At 38.0% G+C, this 25,308-nt stretch overlaps 1 protein-coding gene and 1 non-coding gene across 7 annotated transcripts in view; one reads left to right on the top strand and one right to left on the bottom strand.

The window, feature by feature from the left end:
• HACE1 (HECT domain and ankyrin repeat containing E3 ubiquitin protein ligase 1) overlaps window positions 1-25,308 on the bottom strand; it is a 123,949-nt gene that overhangs the window by 11,571 nt on the left and 87,070 nt on the right. For all 6 annotated transcript variants that reach the window (XM_023205917.2, XM_023205918.3, XM_026454415.1 and 3 more), the window contains one exon: window positions 352-483. In XM_023205917.2, the coding sequence (XP_023061685.1) occupies window positions 352-483 (132 nt within the window). The remainder of the gene's footprint in view (window positions 1-351; window positions 484-25,308) is intronic.
• On the top strand, window positions 21,281-21,390 carry LOC111538669. The gene has a single exon (XR_002730420.1). It is a non-coding gene; the product is annotated as a U6 spliceosomal RNA (small nuclear RNA).

Raw genomic sequence — 25,308 nt, 5'->3', positions numbered from 1 at the left:
CTTTATGTCATGTGATCAAATAAAAAATTCAGAAATAATATAGAATACTGCACATATAGGAAGACTGGCCTTCAACATCTCCCATATAGAAGAAATAGGAATATATTCCATTTTAGTTTGTCACCACCTCACCTCACTTCACATTAAGGAGTTGCTTATCTGGTTATTAAGCTTAAGAGAAGGCACATCCATAAATTTTATATCAAATCTCTAAAAATGGACATTAAACCATTTTTTCCTATTTATACATTATTATTTCATTCATTATAGTACTCCACAATTATTTCTGAATTACATCACTAGAGTTTTGTGTTGTTGTGTTACAACATAAGAACTGATGTTTTTCCTTACCAATTCATATTCATCAAAAAGCTGTATGAGGGAGGGTGGAATGAACATATGAAAGCCCTGTAAAAAGGCATTGATCTGAGGCTGAATGGCTCTTGTCATTCGAAGTTCAGTAACAAGCTGGACGTACTCCGCCTATGAAAAAGAAGTTTTCATAATGACTTTTAAAAAATAGTTTACATACTTAATGTTAACACAATTCTTATTTAAGAGGTAAAGATTTAAATTAAAACTGACACCAACCTCATACATCTCAGCAAATCAGCAAGCCACCATTCACTAAGCTGTTCAGGCAAAAATTCTAGGGAATCAATCATCCATGACTTCTATCACACCCTATTTCAGCTGATACTATCAGATTTACCTTTAAAAAAATACTCTCAATCTGACCTTGGCTCACTACCTTCATTTCAGCACCCTGATCCAAGCTATCATTACTTCTCATCTGAATTACTGCAACATCTGGTGTCCCTGTTTCCATTTTTGCCCCTGTACTGATGCTTCTCCACATCTTAGCCAGAGTGATTTAAAAAAAAAATGTATGTATATATACACACAGATATGTATAAGTGTGTGTGTATGTATATGTAAATATCTCAGATCAGGCAACTCTCTTGCTTAAAACCCTATAATGACTTCTCATGACATTTGGAGTAACATCCAAATTCCTTTCCTAGTCTCTAAGGCCCTAAATGATCTGGCCTCTGCTTTGCTCTCTGATCTCACTTCTTTCATTCTCCCCCTAGTTCATTCATTCACTTAAGTCTAGTTTCACCGGCTTTCTGGCTATTTCCAAAACACAAACTTGTCCGGGCCCCAGTGTGTTTATACTTCTAGGTGATTCTCACTGAAATGTCTCATTAGAATGTAATCTCTCTGCACACAGGGGCTTTGTTTTACCTGGATATATACCAACTCCTAAAAAGTGGCTGCCACTTTGAAAGTACTCAAAAAGTATGTCATGAATGAATGCACACCATCATCAAATTCACTTAACACATACTTAGAACTTGATAAAATGGCTCTTTGTAGCATAGCCAATTTAATTCTGAGTTAAGGTAAGCTATGTAAGCTACGTATTCACCCATTTTATTTTAATATACATCATAACCATAGAAAATATTGTTACTTAAAATTTAACTGGTAATAAGCAGAGGGCATGGTGGCACATGCCTGTACTCCCAGTTACTAGGGGAGGCTGAGGTGGAAACATTGCTTGAGTCTAGGAGTTCAAGTATGCAGTGAACTATGACCATGCTACCACACTCCAACCCAGGCAACAGGGCAAGATCCTGTCTCTTAAAGAAAAAAAATAAAAAAAATTAACTGGTCATTTAAAAACTGTATTTTGGCTTAGAACAAAATGAATTATATACAGAGAGAAAGAGTATGTGTGTGTATAAATATATAAACTATGAGATGTTATCATTTATATAGTTTTTAAATCATTATAAGTGAAACTTTGTGAGTTAAAAACAATATGCTGTAGCAGGTATATAGCTCCCACCTACTAGGAATTAAGACCCTAACAGGGAAGAAAGTCTGTTTTAGCCTTCTTCCTTTATTCTTTTTTTGGCACTCATCTGATGCTCTGTTCAAAAACAAACAAACAAACAAACAAACAAATAAAACCCAATCAAAAAAAAAACGGGGAAAAAAGACCAAAAACAAAAGGCACTGAGCCAGCAAGTTCTATATGACTGCTAGCTATGAACTCTTCACAGCCCTCAGAGCTACAAAAGTGTCACAGTAGACTCCTCACAGCTCTCCCGAAACCCTGTGTGGCTCCTTGTACAATTTAACACAAGGAAAGCTACCAACTCTGCTATTCAATCTAGTCTTACCCCAAATCCCACTTCCCACCAACCAAAGGTACAAGTTTTTCTCTATTACATAGGAATTAATCAGCTACAAGTCACATACAGGCAGTTATTATAGAGAGGGAGACAGAAATGTGTACCCAACAGTCAAACTGAGACATACACTAAATTTCTAGAGTCCAACCCGAGAAATAACATATATAAAATATTTTATAGTGATTATAGCAATGATATCTGCATTAGCACATGATTGTATTTTAGTTTATGTCTACTTTCACTAACATTGTTCACTGGATGTACTAAAAGTTTTCTGCCCCCTTCATATAATTAATTACGCATCTGTGTTTTTTAAGATGCCAGGAAAGACCCTACTCTTCCCTAAAAAGACTTTTTCCCAAGAGGTTCTGGCTTTACAATCTTAAAGTGCGACTCAATAATCTCTGTGGAAGACCTTAACAAGTCATGAAGCATAAAAATAAAAGATTTATGAATTGCTCATGTGAACGTTACCTATTTTAATCGCATTCCATATCTATCAGAATAGTATATATTCTTTTTTTTACCAATTAATTCCTATTATTTCCTTCTACAGTCTATTTTTAAATTAATTTTTACAAATATAATACTCTTTCATCACACTTTTCCTTCCATTTCTTTTAGTATTTATTATTTTCCACATGTATTTCAGTAACCCAGTTCATAGCTATTGATATCAATTTGTGAAAATCAGTTCCTTCACATCCCAGTCTTCAGGCTAATTAAGTAATTTAAATGTGAATGGCAGTTGAACTGAATTATTTTTCAATAAAATAATGAAATCCTAGCTATCATTAACCCTTAATTTTTCAGTAATATAAGAGTTTTTCAAATAGTTGAAAGATAGCTGTGTTTAATGGAAAAATCTAATTCAAACTACTTCTAAAATGTTTCCCTGCCTCGCTCAACAGTACATCTTCAAACAGAATAAAACAAATTAATATTATCTTGACAATATGAATATTATTATAAACACCCACTACTGTTACCCATTACATTTCAAGTGTTCATGTCGTATAGAAATACACTGGCTAAGGGTTCTAAGGGCAGAGCTTTGGCATCTCACTGGGACCGAGCTCCGGGGGCGAGGGGTGACCACCATGTCTGGGTTCAGTCAACTCAGCTGCTCCAGCCTGCCGGCTTTGGAGAATACAGGCAGTACAGACAAGGTAGTGTCTCATTTAACGCAGTACATGTGCTCTACCAAAAAGCAGCCAGACTGCTGCTCTTGGCAAGTCCCTGATCCCATTCCTTGTGACTTGTTGAGATCTCCCAACAGGGGTCTCCAGCCACCTCTTATAGGTACATGCAGGCCAACAACAGGTAAGTACCTACCCCCTGGGACAGAGCTTCCAGAGGAAGGACCTGCCTGCCATCTTTCCTGCTTCATGGCCTTCTCTGCTGATACCTCCAGGTATGGGAGAAACCAAGGCAACTGGGGTCTGAAGAGGACTCCCGGAAAACCACAGCAGCCCTACATACAGCAAAGTGGCCAGACTACTAAAAGAAAAACAAATGAACAGAAAACAACATCATCAACAAAAAGACCCCACAAAAAAATGCTGAAAACTCAAAAAGCCAGAGTGCCTCTTCTCCTCCAAATGACCGCAATGCCTCTCCAGCAAAAGCACAGAACTGGTCTGAGGCTGAGATGGCTGAATTGACAGAAATAGGCTTCAGAAGGTGGGTAATAATAAACTACACTGAGCTAAAGGAGCATGTTTTAACCCAATGCAAAGAAGCTAAGAATCATGATAAAACAATACAGGAGCTGGTAGCCACAACAGTCAGTTTAGAGAGGAACATAACCGACCTGATGGAGCTGAAAAACACAACATGAGAACTTCACAATAAAATCACAAGTATCAACAGCAGAATAGACCAACCGGAGGAAAGAACCTCAGAGCTTGAAGACTATCTTTCCAAAATAAGACAGGCAGACAACAATACAGAAAAAGGAACAAAAAGGAATGAATAAAACCTCCAAGAAATATGGAATTATGTAAAGAGACCAAACCTACAACTGATTGGGGTATCTGAAAGAGACAAGGAGAATGGAACCAAGTTGGAAAATAGACTTCAGAGTATCATATAGAACTCCCCCAGATTATCAGGACAGGCCAATATTCAAATTCAGGAAATGCAGAGAACCCCAGTAAGATACTCCACAAAAAGATCAACCCCAAGACATATAATCAGATGTGTCTTCCCATCAGATTCCCCAAGGCCACCAGATCCCCAAGGTCCAAATGAAAGAAAAGCTATGAAGGACAGCCAGAGACAAAGGCCAGGTCACCTACAAAGGGAAACCCATCAGACTAATAGCAAACCTCTCAGCGAAAACCCTGCAAGCCAGAAGAGACTGGTGGCCAATATTCAACATTCTTAAAGAAAAGAATTTCTAACTGAGAATTTCATATCTGACCAAACTAAGCTTTATAAGCAGAGGAGAAATAAGATCCTTTTCAGACAAGCAAAAGGTGAGGGAATTTGTTACTACCAGTCCTGCCTTACAAGAGCTCCTGAAAAAAGAAATAAATATGGAAAGGAAAAATTGTTACCAGCCACTACAAAAACACACTGAAGTACACAGACCAGTGACACTATGAAGCAATCACATAAACCAAGCCTACAAAATAACCAGCTAGCATCATCAGGACAGGATCAAATTCACACATAACAATACTAATGTTAAATGTAAATGGGTTAAATGCCCCAATTAAAAGACCAAGAAAATGGCAAGCTGGATGAAGAGCCAAGACCCATCAGTATGCTATCCTCAAGAGACACACACAAGCTCTAAACAAAGGGATGGAGGAAAATTTACCAAGCAAATGGAAAACAGAAAAAAGCAGGAGTTGCAACCCTAGATTCTGACAAAAGAGACTTTAAACCAACAAAGATAAAAAAAAAGACAAGGGCATTACATAATGGTAAAAGGTTCAATTCAATAGGAAGAGCTATCATAAATATATATGCACCCAACACAGGAGCACCCAAATTCATAAAACAAGTGCTTAGAGAACTGCAAAGAGACTTAGACTCCCACACAATAATAGTGAGAGACTTTAACACCCCACTAACAATATTAGACAGATCATCAAGACAGAAATTATTCTGGACCTGAACTCAGCTCCATATCAACTGGACCTGATAGATATCTACAGAACTTCCCACCCAAATTCAACAGAATATACATTCTTCTCATCACCACATGACACTTATTCTGAAATCGATCACATAATCAGAAGTAAAACTTTCCTTGGCAAATGCAAAAGAAATGAAATCATAACAAACAGTCTCTCAGACCACAGCACAATCAAATTAGGACTCACGATTAAGAAATTCACTCAAAACCACACAACCACATAGAAATTGAACAACCTGCTCCTGAGTGACTCTTGGGTAAACAACAAAATTATGGGAGAAACCAAGAAGTTATCTGAAACTAATGAGAACAAAGAGACAATGTGCCAGAATCTCTGGGATGAAGCTAAAGCAGTGTTAAGAGGGAAATTTATAGCACTAAATGCCCACATCAAAAAGCTAGAAAGATCTCAAGTTAACTACCTGACATCTCAACTAAAGAACTAGAGAGCCAAGAGCAAACAGACCCCAATGCTGGCAGAAGACAATAACCAAGATCAGAAGTGAATTGAAGAAGATAGAGACACAAAACAACCCTTCAAAAAATTCAATGAATCCAGGAGCTGATTTTTTGAAAACATTAATAAAATAGATAGACCTCTAGCTAAACTAATGAAGAAAAGTGAAAAGAATGAAATAAACACAATCAGAAATTATAAGATAGATATCACCACTGACCCCAAAGAAATATAAACAACTGGCCAGGCACAGTGGTTCACACCTGTAATCCCAGCACTGTGGGAGGCTAAGGCGGGTGGATCACAAGGTCAGGAGTTCTAGAACAGCCAGGCCAGCATGGTGAAACCTCTTCTTTACTAAAAGCACAAAAAATTAGCCAGGCATGGTGGTGCATGCCTGTAGTCTCAGCTACTCGGGAGGCTGAGGCAGGAGAATTGTTTGAACCCGGCAGGCAGAGGTTGCAGTGAGCTGAGGTCACGCCACTGCACTCCAGACTGAGTGACAGAGCAAGACTCCATCTCAAAATAAATAAACAAACAAACAACCATCAGAGAATACTGTAAATACTTGTATGCACATAAACCAGAAAATCTAGAAGAAATGGATAAACTCCTGGACACATACACCCTCCCAAGACTGAACCAAGAAGAAACTGAATCTCTGAATAGATCAAAAATAATGAGTTCTGAAATTGAGGCAGTAATAAATAGCCTACCAACTAAAAAAAAGCCCAGGACCAAATGGATTCACAGCTGAATTCCACCAGACATACAAAAAAGAGCTGGTACCATTTCTACTGAAACTATTCCAAAAAACTGGAGGAAAAAAAAAAGGGACTCCTCCCTAACTCATTTTATGAGGCCAGCATCATCCTGATACCAAAACCTGGCAGAGACACAACAAAAAAAGAAAACTTCAGGCCAATATCCCTGATGAACATCAATGCAAAAAATCCTCAATAAAATACTGGCAAATCAAATCCAGCAGCACATCAAAAAGACTATCCACCATGATCAAGTCTGCTTCATCACCACAATGCAAGGTTGGTTCAACATATGCAAATCAATAAATATGATTCATCACATAAACAGAACTAAAGACAAAAACCACATGATTATCTCAATACACACAGAAAAGGCCTTCAATAAAATTCAACATCCTTTCATGTTAGAAACTCTCAATAAACTAGATATTGAAGGAACATACTTCAAAATAGTAAGAGACATCTATGACAAACCCATAACCAACATCAAACTGAATGGGTAAAAGCTGAAAGGATTCCCCTTGAAAACCAGCACTAGACAAGGATGCCCTCTCTCACCACTCCTATCCAACAAAGTATTAAAAATTCTGACCAGAGCAATCAAGCAAGAGAAAGAAATAAAGGTATTTAAATAGGAAGAGAGGAAGTTGAATTATCTTTATTTGCAGATGACATGATCCTATAGCTAGAAAACCTCATCGTCTAAGACAAAAAGCTTCTTAAGTGATAAGTAACTTCAGCAAAGTCTCAGGATATAAAATCAATGTGCAAAAATTGCTAGCATCCCTACACACCAACAACAGGCAAGCAGACAGCCAAATCATGAATGAACTCCCATTCACAACTGCTACCAAAAGAGTAAAATACCTAGGAACACAGCTTAACAAGGAAAATGAGGACCTCTTCAAGGAGAACTACAAACCACTACTCAAAAGAAATCACAGAGGACACAAACAAATGGAGAAACATTCCATGTTCATGGATAGGAAGAATCAAGATTGTGAAAATGGCCATACTGCCCAAAGTAACTTATAGATTCAATGCTATTCCCATTAAATTACAATTGGCATTCTTCACAGAATTAGAAGTTACTACATTAAAATTCATATGGAACCAAAAAAGAGCGCAAATAGCTAGGGCAATCCTAAGCAAAAAGAACAAAGTTGGAGGCATCAGGCTACCAGATTTCAAACTATACAAGGATATAGTCACCAAAACAGCATGGAACTGGTACAAGAACAGACACGTAGACCAAGGAACAGAATACTCAGAAATAAGATCACACACCTACAACCATGTGATCTCTGACAAACTCAACAAAAGCAATGAGAAAAGACTCCCTGTTTAACAAATGGTGCTGAGTGCTGGCTGAATGCAGAAAATTGAAACCGAACCCCTTCCTTACACCATATATAAAAATTAACTCAAGATGGATTAAAGACTTAAATGTAAAACCCAAAACTATAAAAACCCTAGAAGTAAATCTAGGTAATTCCATTCAGGACATAGGCACAGGCAAAGATTTCATGATGAATACACTAAAAGCAATTGCAACAGAAGCAAAAATTGACAAATGGCATCTATTTAAACTAAAGAGCTCTGTACAGCAAAAGTAACTATCAGAGTGAACAGACAACCTACAGAATGGCAGAACATTTTTGTAATCTATTCATCTGACAAAGGTCTAATATGAGAGTCTACAAGGAACTGAAATTTACAAGAAAAAAAACAACCCCATTAAAAAGTGAGCAGATGACATAAACAGACACTTCTCAAAAGAAGTGGCCATGTGGCCAACAAACATATGGAAAAAAGTTTAACATCATTGATCATTAGAGAAATACAAATCAAAACCACAATGAGATACCATCTAATGCCCGTCAGAATGGCTACTATTAAAAAGTCAAAAAACAACAGATGCTGGCAAGGTTGCAGAGAAAAGGGAATCCTTTTACACTGCTGGTGGGAATGTAAATTAATTAGTTCAATCACTATGGAAGACAGTGTGGCAATTCCTCAAAGACCTAGAGGCAGAAATAGCATTTGACCTAACAATCCCATTACTGGGTATATACGCAAATGAATACAAATCATTCTACTGTGAAGATACAGGTTCATGTATGTTCACTCCAGCACTATTCACAATAGCAAAGACATGGAATCAACTTAAAAGCCCATCAATGATAGACTGATTGGATAAAGAAAATGTAGTACATATACACCATGGAATACTACACAGCCATAAAAAGGAACCAGATCATGTCCTCTGCAGGGACATAGAACTGGAGGCCATTATCCCCAGCAAACTTAATGCAGGAACAGAAAACCAAATACCACATGTTCTCACTTACAGAAGTGGGAGCTTAATGATGAGAACACATGGACACATGGGAGGGAACAACACACAGTGGGGCCTGTCAGAGTGGGAGAATGGGGGTCAGCAGAACATCCAGAAGCATAGTTAATGGATGCTGGGCTTAATACCTAGGTGATGGGTTGATCTGTGCAGCACACCACCATGGAACATGTTTAGGTGACAAAACTGCACATCCTGCACATGTACCCCCTGAACTTAAAATAAAAGTTGAAGAAAATAAAAAAAAAGAAATACATGAGCTACACTTCCACTGCTTATGAACGTACCCAAGCGACTTTAGGCCTTTGCATAACTATTTCAAGTATTGCATATATGCTTTTAAAAGGAAAGAGTGTGCACATGTAGATGACAATTAGTCCATAAAACACTGGCACAAAGAGTTGCATGATTAAACATTAAATATAAACCAAGCCTATTATCTCACTTCGTTCTAAGATAATTAAAAGTTTATATATTCTCAAACATCAAAAACATGATTAATGTCAGCCCGCTGTATCTGTGGGTTCTGCATTTATGGATTCAACCAAATTCAAGACAGGAATATTCAGGGAGAAAAAATGGATGGTTACATTTGTACTGAACATGTACAGACCTTCTGCTTTGTCATTATTCCATAAACAATACATTATAACAACTATTTACACAGCATTTATACTGTATTAGGTATTAGAAGGATGTATGTAGATTACTTGCAAATACCACACCACATTCTAAAAGGGACTTGAGCTTCCGTGGATTTTGATAAACAAACAGAATTCTGAAACCAAACTCCCAGGGATACCAAGGGTCCACTACAGTTGAGGTGGTGAATATGTTAATTAGCTTGATTTAATTAATCCACACTGTACTCCTAAGACATAAAATCACTTTTGTCCCATAAATACAACTATAATTTGTCCATTTACAATTAAAAATAAACATTTTTAAAAAGAGCTGATAACAGTTGGCAGTAGGGTATCTTTCATCTCTAACAGATGGCATATCCTAGGAAAATCATATTTGCTCCCACCTGAGTTTCTGAAGGCATAAAATACTAGAATCAAGGCTGGATGCGGTGACTCATGCCTGTAATCGCAGCACTTTGGGAGGCCGAGGTAGGCAGATCACCTGAGGTCAGGAGTTTGAGACCAGCCTGACCAATACAGTGAAACCCTGTGTCTACTAAAATACAAAAATTAGCTCGGTGTGGTGGCATGTGCCTATAATCCCAGCTACTCAGGAGGCTGAGGCAGGAGAATCACTTGAACCCAGGAGGTGGAGGTTGCAGTGAGCCGAGATCGTGCCACTGCACTCCAGCCTGGGTGACAGAGCGAGACTCCATCTCCAAAAAACAAAAAAAAAAATTCCTCCAATGGGAACTCAAAATTATGTCATGTTTCTTTTACAGGACTACATAGATACAAGAGAAAGGAGAGGCACTTTTTAAAGATGCAACATTTTTCAACAACTTATTCTTTATCAGTATACACTTATTATTAAAGTCACAAACTAGTTATAAGAATTGATAGTCTGATAAAAATCCGATTACTTCAGTTTCATTAGAACAAATTAAGTCACTGAAAATAGTGATCGAAGAGTCGCTTCCAAGACGGCCGAGTAGGAACAGCTCTGGTCTACAGCTCCCAGCGAGATTGACACAGAAGATGGGTGATGTCTGCATTTCCAATTGAGGTGACTGGTTCAATTCATTGGGACTGGTTGGACAGTGGGTGCAGCCCAAGGAGGGCGAGACAAAGCAGGACAGGGTGTCACCTCACCCAGGAAGCACAAGGCGTCAGGGGATTTCCCTTTCCTAGCCAAGGGAACTTGTGACTAACTGTACCTGGAGGAATGGTACACTCCTGCCCAAATAATCCGTTTTCCCCATGGTCTTCGCAACCGGCAGACCAGGAGATTCCCTCCTGTGCCTGGCTCAGAGGGTCCCATGCCCACGGAGCCTTGCTTGCTGCCAGCACAGCAGTCTGAGATTGACCTGGGTCACTGGAGCTTGGTGGGGAGAGGGGTGTCCACCATTGCTGAGGCTTGAGTAGGAGGTTCTATGTTCACAGTATAAACAAAGAGGCAGGGAAGCTCGAACTGGGCGGAGCCCATTGCAGCTCAGCAAGGCCTACTGCCTCTCTAGATTCCACTTCTGGAGACAGGACATATCTGAACAAAAAGCAGCAGACAGCTACTCCAGACTTAAACATCCCTGCCTGACAGCTCTGAAGAGAGCAGTGGTTCTCACAGCATGGCATCTGAGCTCTGAGAATGGACAGACTGCCTCCTCAAGTGGGTCCCTGACTCCTGTGTAGCCTGACTGGACACCTCACACAGGTGGCTGCCCCTCTGTGGTGAAGCTTCCAGAGGAAGGAACAGGCAGCGATATTTGCTGTTCTGCAGTCTCCGCTAGTGATACCCAGGCAAACAGGGTCTGTAGTAGACCTCCAGCAAACTCCGACAGACCTGCAGCTAAGGGGCCTGTCTGTCAGAAGGAACACTAACAAACAGGAAGAGCGTCAACATCAACAAAAAGGACATCCACACCAAAACCCCATCCACAGGTCACCAAAATCAAAGACCAAAGGTAGATAAAACCGCAAAGATGGGGAGAAACCAGAGCAGAAAGGCTGAAAATTCCAAAAACCTGAACACCTCCTCGCCTCCAAAGGAACTCAACTCCTAGCCAGCAACGGAACAAAACTGGATAGAGAATGAATGTGATGAACTGGCAGAAGTAGGCTTCAGAAGGTCAGTAATAACAAACTTCTCCAAGTTAAAGGAGCATGTTCTAACCCATCACAAGGAAGCTAAAGGCTAAATGAATGGCTAACTAGAATAACAGTGTAGAGAAGAGCTTAAATGACCTGATGGAGCTGAAAACCACAGTATGAGAACTTTGTGAAGCATACACAAGCTTCGATAGCCGATTTGATCAAGTGGAAGAAAAGATATCTGGGATTGAAGATCAAATTAATGAAATAAAGTGAAAAGACAAGATTAGAGAAAAAAAGAAACAAAAGAAACTAACAAAGCCTCCAAGAAATACGGGACTATGTGAAAAGACCAAGTATATGTTGGACTGGTGCGCCTGAAAGTGACCGGGAGAATGGAACCAAGTTAGAAAACACTCTTCATGAACAGGCAACGTACAGAATGGGAGAAAATTTTTGCAACCTACTCATCTGACAAAGGGCTAATATCCAGAACCTACAAAGAACTCAAAACAAATTTACAAGAAAAAAACAACTCCATCAAAAAGTGGGCAAAGGATATGAATGGACATTTCTCAAAAGAAGACATTCATACAGGCCAACAGACACATGAAAAAATGCTCATCATCACTAGCCATAGAGAAATGCAAATCAAAACCACAATGAGATACCATCTCACACCAGTTAGAGTGGCAATCATTAAAAAGTCAGGAAACAACAGATGCTGGAGAGGATGTGGAGAAACAGGAACACTTTTACACTGTTGGTGGGATTGTAAACTAGTTCAACCATTATGGAAAACAGTATGGCGATTCCTCAAGGATCTAGAACTAGAAGTATCATATGACCCAGCCATCCCATTACTGGGTATATACCCAAAGGATTATAAATCATGCTGCTATAAAGACACATGCACACGTATGTTTACTGCGGCACTATTCACGATAGCAAAGACTTGGAATCAACCCAAATGTCCATCATTGACAGACTGGATTAAGAAAATGTGGCACATATACACCATGGAATACTATGCAGCCATAAAAAAGGATAAGTTTGTGTCCTTTGTAGGGACATGGATGCAGCTGGAAACCATCATTCTCAGCAAACTAAAACCATCATTCTCAGCAAACTATCGCAAGAACAGAAAACCAAACACCGCATGTTCTAACTCACAGGTGGGAATTGAACAATGAGAACACTTGTACACAGGAAGGGGAACATCACACACTGGGGCTTGTCGTGGGGTGCAGGGAGGGGGGAGGGATAGCAAGTACATGTATACATATGTAACAAACCTGCATGTTGCACACATGTACCCTTGAATTTAATTAAAAAAAAAAAAAGAAAACACTCTTCAGGATATTATCTAGGAGAACCCCAACTTAGCAAGGCAGGCCAACATTCAAATTCAGGAAATACAGAGAATACCACAAAGATACTCCTCGAGAAGAGCAACCCCAAGACATTAATTGTCAGATCCACCAAGGTTGAAATGAAGGAAAAAATGTTAAGGGCAGCCAGAGAGAAAGGTCAGGTTACCCACAAAGGGAAGCCCATCAGACCAACAGCGGATCTCTCTGCAGAAACCCTACAAACCAGAAGAGAGTGGGGTCCAATATTCAGTATTCTTAAAGAAAAGAATTTTCAACCCAGCATTTCATATCCAGCCAAACTAAGCTTCATAAGTGAAAGAGAAATAAAATCCTTTACAGACAAGCAAATGCTGAGAGACTCTGTCACCACCAGGCCTGACTTGCAAGAGCTCCTGAAGCAAGCATTAAACATGGAAAGTAACAACTGGTACCAGCCACTGCAAAAACAAGCCAAACTGTAAAAACCATCGATGCTATGAAGAAACTGCATCAATTAACAGGTGAAATAACCAGCTAGCATCATAATGACAGGATCAAATTCACATGTAAATGGGCTAAATGCCCCAATTAAAAGACACAGACTAGCAAATTGGATAAAGAGTCAAGTCACATTAGTGTGCTGTATTCAGGAGACCCATTTCACTTGCAAAGACACAAAGGTTCAAAAAAGAGGGATGGAGGAAGATATACCAAGCAAATAGAAAGCAGAAAAAAAAAAAAAAAAAAAAAAAGGCAGGGGTTGTAATCCTGATCTCTGATAAAACAGACATTAGACCAAAGAAGATCAAAACAGACAAGGAAGGGCATTACATAATGGTAAAGGGATGAATGCAACAAGGAGAGCTAAATATCCTAAATATATATGTACCCAATACAGGAGCACCCAGATTCATAAAGCAAGTCCTTAGACACATACAAAGAGACTTAGACTCCCACACAATAATGATGGGAGACTTTAACACCCAACTGTCAATATTAGACAGATCGAGACAGAAGGTTAACAAGGTTATCCAGGACTTGAACTCAGCTCTGTACCAAGCAGACCTAATAGACATCTACAGAACTCTCCACCCCAAATCAACAGAATATACATTCTTCTCAGCACCACACTGCACTTATTCTAAAACTGACCACATAATTGAAAGTAAAACACTTCTCAGGAAATGTAAAACAACAGAAATCACAATAAACTGTCTTTCAGAGCACAGTGCAATCAAATTAGAACTCAGGATTAAGAAACTCACTCAAAACCGCACAAATACATGGTAACTGAACAACCTGCTCCTGAATGACTATGGGGTAAATAATGAAAGTAAGTCAGAAGTAAAAATGTTCTTTGAAACCAATGAGAACAAAGACACAACGTCCCAGAATCTCTGGGACACATTTAAAGCAGTGTGTAGAGGGAAATTTATAGCACTAAACGCCCACAAGAGAAAGCAGGCGAGATCTAAAATCAACATCCTAACATCACAATTAAAAGAACTAGAGAAGCAAGAGCAAACAAATGCGAAAGCTAGCAGAATACAAAAAATAACTAAAATCAGAGCAGGATTGAAGGAGACAGGAATATGAAAAACCCTCCAAAAAAATCAATAAATCCAGGAGCTGGTTTTTTGAAAAGATCAACAAAATAAACAGACCACTAGTAAGACTAATAAAGAAGAAAAAGAGAAGAATAAAATACATGCAATAAAATTATAAAGGGGATATCACCACCAATCCTACACAAATACAAACTACCATCAGAGAATACTATAAACATCTCTATGCAAATAAACTAGAAAATATAGAAGAAATGGATAAATTCCTAGACACATACACCCTCCCAAGACTAAACCAGGAAGAAGTTGAATCTCTGAATACATCAATAACAGGTTCTGAAATTGAGGCAATAATTAATAGCCTACCAACCAAAAAAAGTCCAGGACCAGACGGATTCACAGCCGAATTCTACCAGAGGTACAAAGAGGAGCTGGTACCATTCCTTCTGAAACTATTCCAATCAATAGAAAAAGAGGGAATACCCCTAACTCATTTTATGAGGCCAGCATCATCTTGACACCAAACCTGGCAGAGACACAACAAAAGAGAATTTCAGACCAATATCCCTGATGAAAATCAATGCAAAAATACTCAATAAAATACTGGCAAACCAAATCCAGCAGCACATCAAAAAGTTTATCCACCACGATCAAGTCAGCTTCATCCCTGGGATGCAAGGCTGATTCAACATACGCAAATCAATAAACGTAATTCACATAAACAGAACCAACGGCAAAAACCAGATGATTATCTCAATAGATGCAGAAAAGGCCTTTGACAAAATTCAGCAGCCTTTCATGCTAAAAACTCTCAATAAACTTAAGAATTGATGGAATGTATCTCAAAATAGTAAGAGCTATTTATGACAAACCCACAGCCAATATCATACTGAATACAGAAAAATGGGAAGCATTCCCTTTGAAAACTCGCACAAGACAAGGATGCCATCACTCACCCCTCCAATTCAACATAGTATTGGAAATTCTGGCCAGGGCAATCAGGCAAGAGAAAGCAATAAAGGGTATTCAAAGAGGAAGAGAGGAAATCAAATTGTGTCTGCTTGCAGATGACATGATTGTATATTTAGAAAACCCCATTGTCTCAGCCCAAAATCTCCTTAAGCTGATAAGCAACTGCAGCAAAGTCTCAGGATACAAAATCAATGTGCAAAAATCAGAAGCATTCCTATACACCAATAACAGACAAACTGAGAGCCAAATCATGAGTAAACTCCCATTCACAATTGTTATTAAGATAATAAAATACCTAGGAATACAACTTACAAGGGATATGAAGAACTTCTTTAAGGAGAACTACAAACCGATGCTTTAAGGAAGTAAGAGAGGACACAAACAAATAGAAAAACATTCCGTGCTCATGGATAGGAAGAAGCAATATTGTAAAAATGGCCTTATTGCCCAAAGTAATTTATAGATTCAATCAAGCTATCTCCATCAAGCTACCATTCACTTTCTTCATGGAATTGGAAAAAACTACTTTAAACTTCATATGGAACCAAAAAAGAGCCCGCATAGCCAAGACAATCCTGGGCAAGAAGAACAAAGCTGGAGGCATCACGCTACCAGACTTCTAATTATACTACAAGGCTACAGTAACCAAAACAGAAAGGTACTGGTACCAAAACACATATATAGACCAATGGAACAGAACAGACGCCTCAGAAGTAACACCACACATCTAATACCATCTGATCTTTGACAAACCTGACACACACAAGCAATGGGAAAAGATTCCCTTTTTTAATAAATGGTTTGGGGAAAACTGGCTAGCCATATGCAGACAACTGAAACTGGACCCGTTACTTACACCTTATACAAAAACAACTCAAGATAGATCAAAGACTTAAACGTAAGACCTAGGACCATAAAATCCTACAAGAAAACCTAGGCAATACCATTCAGGACATAGGCATGGGCAAAGACTTCATGTCTAAAACACCAAAAGCAATGGCAACAAAAGCCAAAATTGACAAATGGGATCTAATTAAAGAACTTCTGCACAGCAAAAGAAACTACCATCAGAGTGAACAGGCAACCTACAGAATGGGAGAAAATTTTTGCAATCTATCCATCTGACAAAGGATTAATATTCAGACTCTACAAAGAACTTAAACAAATTTACAAGAAAAAAACAACCCCGTCAAAAAATGGGCAAAGGATATGAACAGACACTTCTCAAAAGAAGACATTTATGCAGCCAACAGACATGAAAAAATGCTCATCATCACTGGTCATCAGAGAAATGCAAATCAAAACCACAATGAGATACCATCTCACACCAGTTAGAATGGCAAACATTAAAAAGTCAGGAAACAACAGATGCTGGAGACGTTGTGGAGAAACAGGAACACTTTCACACTTTGGTGGGAGTATAAATTAGTTCAATCATTGTGGAAGACAGTATGGCAATTCCTCAAGGATCTAGAACTAGAAATACCATTTGACCCAGCAATCCCAATACTGGGCATACACTCAAAGGATTATAAATCATGCCACTATAAAGACACATACCCACTTATGTTTGCTGTGACACTGTTCACAATAGCAAATACTTGGAACCAACCCAAATGTCCATCAATGATAGACTGGATCAAGAAAATGTGGCACATATACATCATGGAATACTATGCAGCCATAAAAAATGAGTTCATGTCCTTTGCAGGGACACAGATGAAGCTGGAAACTATCATTCTCAGCAAACTATCACAAGGACAGAAAATCAAACACCGCATGTTCTCACTCATAAGTGGGAGTTGAACAATGCGAACACATGGACACAGGGAGGGGAATATCACACACCAAGGCCTGCTGGGGGTGAGGGGTTAGGGGAGGGATAACACTACAAGAAATACCTAAAGTAGGTGAGGGTCTGATGAGTGCAGCAAACCACCATGGCACGTGTATACCTATGTAACAAACTTGCACATTCTGCACTGTAACCCAGAACTTAAATATAATTTTTTAAAAAAGGCCAGGCATGGTGGCACACGCCTGTAATCCCAGCATGTGTTTTCATTGTTGACCAGAAGATAACAAAAAGTCATTCAAATCCACCTAATAACACACATGTATACTCAACATGAAAAACCATAGACTTACACTATCTGTTTTAAAAGTTTTCAGAGTAGTAAAAAAACAAATCTCATAGTACAGATTGAGTATCCCTTATCCAAAATGCTTGGGACCATAAGCATTTCAGATTTCAAAGTGTTTTGGATTTTGGAATATCTGTATATACAAAATGAGTTATCTTGGGAACGACACCCAAGTCTAAATTACATGAATTTGTTTCATTGAACCATCAGAAAGTAAAGGCATCACTACCTCAGCCACCCACGTAGACACAATCTGTGGTTGTTTGACATCACCATCATTCCTGACCAAATTTACCTGCTACCAATAAGCAATCATTTTCTTATACTTGCTCACACCTAACTACTTAATGGCTTAAAAAAAAAAAAAGGTACCATTAATACAGTGAAAAACATCACATGTTCAGGGTAGCTAAAGCAGCACAGAGGCATCACCAGAATATCTGTGCCAGCTGTTAAACAGAAGCAACAAAAAACAGCAGGCTTTCCGTCTCCACTTGGAATGCTTTGTTTTGATTAGAAGGTACTGTAGGTCAGGCTCAGTGGCTCATGCCTATAATCCCAGCACTTTGGGAGGCTGAGGTGGGAGGATCACTTGAGGTCAGGATATCAAGACCAGCCTGGCCTAGATGGTGAAAACTCATTCCTACTAAAAACACAAAAATTAGCCAGGTGTGGTGGTGGGCACCTGTAATCCTAGCTACTTGAGAGGCTGAGGCAGAACTGCCTTAACCCAGGAGGCAAAGGTTGCAGTGAGTAGAGATCACACCACTGCACTCCAGCTTGGGTGACACAGCAAGACTTTATCTTGGGGGAAAAAAAAAGTACTGTACACCTCTTTTTTTTTTTTTTTTTTTTTTGTGAGACAGAGTCTCACTGTGTTGCCCAGGCTGGAGTGCAGTGGCGCTGTGATCTCAGTTCACTGCAACCTTTGCCTCCTGAGTTCAAGCAATTCTGCCTCAGCCTCCTGAGTAGCGGGGATTACAAGCATGCACTACCATGCCCAGCTAATTTTTGTATTTTTAGCAGAGATGGAGATTCACCATGTTGGTCAGACTGGTTTCAAACTCGACCTCAGGTGATCCACTCACCTCAGCCTCCCAAAGTGCTGGGATTACAAGTGTCAGCCACAGTGCCCGGTCTGTACACCATTTTATGTTTTAAGGTGAGAAGAAGCAATTGAGAGAACAGCAAGTGGGTCTTCTACGAATGAGGAGTCATTCTGCTTTATGGATTTTTAAATGTTTCCTCTAGGGTTATCTGCCTCATTAACAATGGTGTTTGCCTTAGAAACCTCTCTCTTTGATTTTATAAACTAACATGATTTCTTGTTGTTGTGAATGCCATATTTTCACCATGTCAACTATAGGCACTTCTTCAGTTTTAACATTATCTTCATCATCACTATTATCACCACCACCTTCATTAGGAACAATTTTGGTTACTTCATCATCAATGAATGAGCAATTGGAGCCTCATAACCAGTGTTACAAACTTTTTCAATATCTACTTCTTTCTGATCACTAACAAACTCTGAAGGTGTTATTTTTTTGGATATGTAGGGCAGTCAGACATCATTTCTTTCACTTGACATACAGAATCCTTCAAAGTCACACCTTTGCTCATCAACATCACTGAACACAGTTGCAGGCCAGAGATTGTGCCAGGCATGCACAATTGTGTCTTTACTCACTGTGTTCCAAGCACTGGCAACAGCATATACAACATCCTTCATATTAAACTCCCTTTGAAAACCTTGCACAATTACAATTCTGTTCACTGATGCTAGCAGTCTATGCAACAAAGTGTTATATTTATTTTTCATTGATCTAATGTGACCGATTCAGTCACATGGCTGAATTAATGAAGTCACATTTGAGGGAAAGTACATGGCAAAAACATTATTTTTGATGAGAATTTTGGCTGGATGATGAGCAGAGCAGTTGTTTGGGAATAACAAAGTCTTGCAGTCACCATGCAGTCCAGCTTCCCTGCAGTAAACACAAGCCACTGGTATAAAATATTTTCCCTGGTGATCCATGCCTTTTTGCTAGCATAATAATGGACTGGTAAGAAATTCATTCCTTGAAGAGATTGAGAACACAAGCTTTTGCCTATCACAGCAAACTTACACTTAAACACTTGCCAGTTGCACTAGCACATCCCTGCACATTTATTCTGTCCTTGGTAGCCTTAATTACTGTAGGGGCTGACTCATTAGCTGTAGTCAGTGTCCCTCTGAGTCAACAACAACAAAACAGTGATGTTTTAACAGCAATATAGACTTGTTCTGGCATCAGATTTTCATCAGCAATGACCATGGCAAATTCCTCAATGAATTTCACCCCTGTTTTGTGATCAGCAGAAGCCCTATTGCCACAAATCTTTAAAAAATGAATTATCATGTCTTTTCTTAAATTTCTGCAACCAGCCTGTTGAAAAGTCACAGTTCCCTTCAATTTTCACTTCATTATGATAGATCTCTGCTTGTTTTATGATCGGCATACCATTAAGTGGCATGTGTTCACTGTTGTGCTGACAAATCCACTCTTCAAATACGCAATTGAGATCTTCAGTTTTAGCTTTATGCAGTGTTATTCTATTTTTCATTAACCTCTTTTCATCAAGTTTGGCACAGAACTTCAACAGTTTATTCTTTTGTTTCTTCAAGTCATAGAGTGTGGTCATTCCAACACCATACTCTTCTGTAGGACATTTCACATTTATATCGCTGTCCAGTTTCTCCAACAGCTTGACTTTCTGTGCTATGGATAAAGACAAATGCTCCCTCTTTTTCTTGTCACTGTTACCCACAGGGATATCTGCAGGCCTTTTTGATATTCCCAACAATATCTCTGCACCACAAAACAGAAAATAAGCAAAATAAAATAAAATACGTGAGTAATGCACAAATGCACACAGGACTTGGCCCCACGTAGGACACTGTGAGGAACCAGCGCTTGGCATATCCGTCCTGCACGTGTGTCATTTTATTACCCTTGTGGGCATGCTTGCATGACGGAATCTTGGTGTGTTGAAGGAAAAATATATATGCAGCAGAAGGGGGCTGGGAGGGTCTTTTTCCCTTCAGGGATGCTGAAACAACTGTATGCTGCATGCTTGTGTTCTGAGTGCCCCCAGTCATATGAGATCAAGTATGGGATTTACCACTTATGGCTTCATGTCAGTACTCAAGAAGTTTCAGACTCTGGGGTACTCTGAATTATGGATGCTCAACCTGTATACTTTTCTAAAGATGCATATAAAGAATCCACTTTAAGTCAATAATCTATGGATAAAAGTCTGTATTTTGTGCTTGTATGTGCATTAAATGTGTATGTTAAATAAATCATGCAAAGCTAGCATTAAAAATTTAATCATATAAGACTAGCAAGAACACCATATTAAAATGAAATCGACAAAACATACTAAATTTGTATTTGCTCCTTTGCTCATATTCACTGCCTTAGTAAATGAGAAGCCTAGCAGTTACACTGTCTTACAGACATCCATTTAAAATAAGAAAACATCAGTTACAAGTTTTGTGCCCTTGGGCAGTTATTTAATTTCTAAAGAAATGCAGTGTTATAGTTACAAGCAGGCTTGAGTGCTTGCCTCAGCAGCACATATGCTAATACTGGAACTATACAGAGAAGACTAGGATGGCCCCTGCACAAGCAGGCTTGAAATTTACAGACTGCATGGAGAAAGCTACTTAGCTCCTATACGATTCTGTTTCCTCACCTGTAGAAAGGGGTATCTCCCCCTCACAGAGTTAAGTATAATACCCATAAGGCACATCAAACAGTGCCTAGCGCATTATAAAAACCTAATAAATGTCAAATGTTTTAATATTAAGGCTGTTTCCACACTAAATAAAGAGAAATCGCTATCTCAAGAAATAGCTGTCTCTCATTTCCTGTTACAGGAAATGAGAAACACAAAGAACATGGTTCATATATATGAAACACACAAAGTACTCAATAAGTAGTAATTATTATCACTAAAAAACAGAACTAATGATAATGAGGTTGATGAAGAGTAGGATGACAACACTATCAGACATTAGGTGGCCCAATCCACAACAGTGACAGTTATCCTTGAGTCCTTCCTCTTTCTCATCTTCCCGATTACCAAGTTCTATAAATTCTATTATCCTCAAAAGCTTAAAAGCTATTCCATTTTCTCCATCTTCACTGCCACTTGCCTTACATAATTCCTCATGCATGCTTCCCCAAACCAAAATGCCACAACCTCATCTCAGTTGTCCTGACTCCAGTACCACCCCGTTTCAACCCATTCTTCACACTCTAAGCTGAGTTTGGTTGTTTCTTTTTTTTTTTTAACTGAAATTTGATCATTTCACTTCCCTCTTTAACATCTGCAATCATCTCCACAGACTTCAGAATAATTTTCAAAGTACTACTTGTGGATGCAAAGTCTTTCAGAATTTGGCCACTTTCTCCCTTCCCCACATCATCTTTTTCTACTTGCTTACTTTGCAATCTAAGCTAAGCTCCACAACTCTGATCTACTTGTCGTTTCCCAAATACAGCATGCTCTGTCACCTCTGTGCCTTCCTGTAAGCCCAGAACATTTCCTTTTTCCCATCCTTACTCCTACTTGACCGCTTAATGTTTCACCTCTATAATTCAACTTCCATACCACTTCATCCATTCCCTGATATCCTGCCTCATCTTACTCCTATCTTCTTTTTTTTTTCTCCCAGCCTGGATGAACTTTATGACTAATATTATAAAAGTGATGTTAACATTTAAACCCCTATAGCTTCAATTTTAAACACTAGAATTGAAAATATGAGCAAAAGAGGCCATATTCTAACTAAGAGATTATATTTCAAATGTGGAACTAATACATATATACATCTGCCTATATTACTTGTATTTATTTAACATATTGTTTTTTAAATTAAAGGTATTTTCATCTATTTAGTTTCACTTTATAATCACCAAAGTCTTTTAATAAAACTTGGGAATAAGTGCCTCCCCCACATGGAGATCAGTTTACACAGGCCCTCTAACAAGTTTAGCAAGTCATTTAAGGTTCGATAGTTCAAAATTAGAAAAGTTGAACTCTAAACATGACGAAAAAACTTTCTACCTATAAAGTAAAAAGCTGACTCTAAAGTAACAGAAAAGTTCATAACAGAATGTATAAGCAAAAAATAAAAATAAAAAAATAAAAAATCATTAGTATTTCTAAGAAACAGGGTTTGAAAATTTTAAAGTAACATTTTGTAAATTGAATGTCTTAACAATTTTAAGCAAGGTAAAATGTGATGTGTTTCTAAAGATTTTTAAGAGTTCTACATGAATCAGGTTGCTTATTAAATAAGCACTGTATGTTGAAATCTCAATAATTTGACACACAATTACTATACTGGTAACATTAGAAAAAAGAGGCTCAATTTATTGCAAGAAATGTTTATATCAAAAAAAAGAAAGCTGAGAATGTATAACATTAATAATCAAGACTCTGCTATTAACACTCCTAATTATTTAAAAAAGTTAGCCTCTAATTAACAAGCAATTAAACAAAATGTAAATATATAAAGTATTAAACTGAGAAACTAAAGTTTCAAGCTCTTTAATATTAAAATAGTATTTCCACCTCTGGTGAGATGCACAATGAAGGGTATAGCCTCAATGTGAGCATATTCTTATTCTTATTTAGTCAATATTTTCCTTCTTTCTAGATTTCATTAAAATACACAAATATAAAAAAATTAACAATATTTTAAAAATCTAAACAAAAATCATGTCATAGTAAGAGGGGGTCCTGCTAGGAGATGCAAGCATAAATACAGATATACCTCATACAAACATTTTTTTCTTTTTTAAGAGACAGGATGTTGCTCTGTCACTCAGGCTGGAGGGCAGTGGTGTCATCTTGGCTCACTGTAGCCTCCAGCTCCAGGGCTCAAGTGATCCTCCCACCTCAGCCTCCAGAATAGCTAGGACTGTAGTCACATAAAACTAGGCCTGGCTAATTTCTTTTATTTTTTGTAGAGACAAGGTCTCACTATGTTGCCCAGGCTTGTTTGGAACTCCTGGCCTTAAGCAATTCCCCTGCCTCCCAAAGCACTGGAATATAATTATTACCGGATCTTTCCACTTTGTCATATAAAATATAACTGAAAGGAGTGACAAATCTCACCCAGATACAGTATTCACAGAGAAGAATCATGTTTATAGTTCTCTTATCAAGGCAATCACTTGCTTAATAAAGATTCTGTGACTTCATTACCCTTAACGGAGGGTAGGTCTCCAGTGTAAAATAAAAAAATAAACATGCTACAAGGTGAATAATCTAAAAAAAGATTCTAAAAATATTTTCATTCACTGGCAAATCATATAGGTTTAAAAATTAAGTGTTTTACTATTGTAATCTTCTACAGCTTAACATGACTTACATTAAAAATCAAGTAAGTTCTTCCTCAACACAACTAATTTTGCATATAGTATGAAGAACATTAGACTTTAAATTAGGAGGTTTGGGTTTTGGCCCCAGTTTTGCCACTAATTCTTTAGGCTTAGTGTCATTTCGTGTAAAATGAGAGGGTAGAATTTAAAATTTCTAAGTATGAATGTGAAAGAACTCAGCTCCTGACTTTATTTCCAAGAATTCAATCTCATTTTTTTGTATACTATAGTATCTTAAGTTTCAAAAGGTAAAATTATGTAGCTTGCTAATAAGTTTCTAATTCCCTTTATATATCTGAAACCAAGAACCTATTTTTACAGAAAACTACCCAATACAACTAATTTTTGTGCTGTTTTTCATTTTACAAAATGCTAATAACAATTCTGTAGTATTATTATCCCAATTCTACAGAAAACTGAGTTTGAAGAATTGTTAAACATAACCCTTTTTAAAATAATCCACATTTTACTAAATCTATAGTTTTAAAAATGGCTCAGTGAACATTGTTTCTTATAGCTAATTGATTCTGAAGATGTCTTGGAATTATAATTCAGCTAAAAAAAGGGGATGGGGGGAGTTCAGCATTGTTCAACCAGAAGTTGCTACTTGTAAGCAACAGAACTAGAATTTGTATGACACTTTCTAACTCCAAATACCCCATATAACATATTAAAACATCAAACCGTATTAAATCTTAAAGTCATATTATGCATATAGTATGTTTTATGCATACTATATATTATGCATAGTATAGTATTATATATATAGTATGAACAGTGAAATTTAAAACACATGCAAAGATTTTTAAATAAAATATATAGAGATGTAATAATAAAATGTTAAATAATATGTATAATATTAATAATAATTATACATATTATTTGTATAATAATGTATAAATAATAATAATAATAAAATGTTAAATAAAATAAAAGGAGATGTAATAATAAATAATAAATAAAAATAAGGCCAGGCATGGTGGCTCATACCTGTAATCCCAGCACTTTGGGAGGCTGAGGCGGACAGATTACCTGGGGTCAGGAGTTTGAGACCAGCCTGGCCAACATGGTGAAACCCCGTCTCTACTAAAAATACAAAAATTATCTGGGCATGGTGGTGCACCCCCGTAATCCCAGCTACTGAGGAGGCCAAGGCAGGAGAATCGCTTGAACCCAGGAGGCAGAGGTTGCA

Source organism: Piliocolobus tephrosceles, chromosome 5 (assembly GCF_002776525.5).
Source record: "Piliocolobus tephrosceles isolate RC106 chromosome 5, ASM277652v3, whole genome shotgun sequence".
Taxonomy (NCBI): domain Eukaryota; kingdom Metazoa; phylum Chordata; class Mammalia; order Primates; family Cercopithecidae; genus Piliocolobus; species Piliocolobus tephrosceles.
This window is presented reverse-complemented; position numbering and strand designations above follow the sequence as displayed.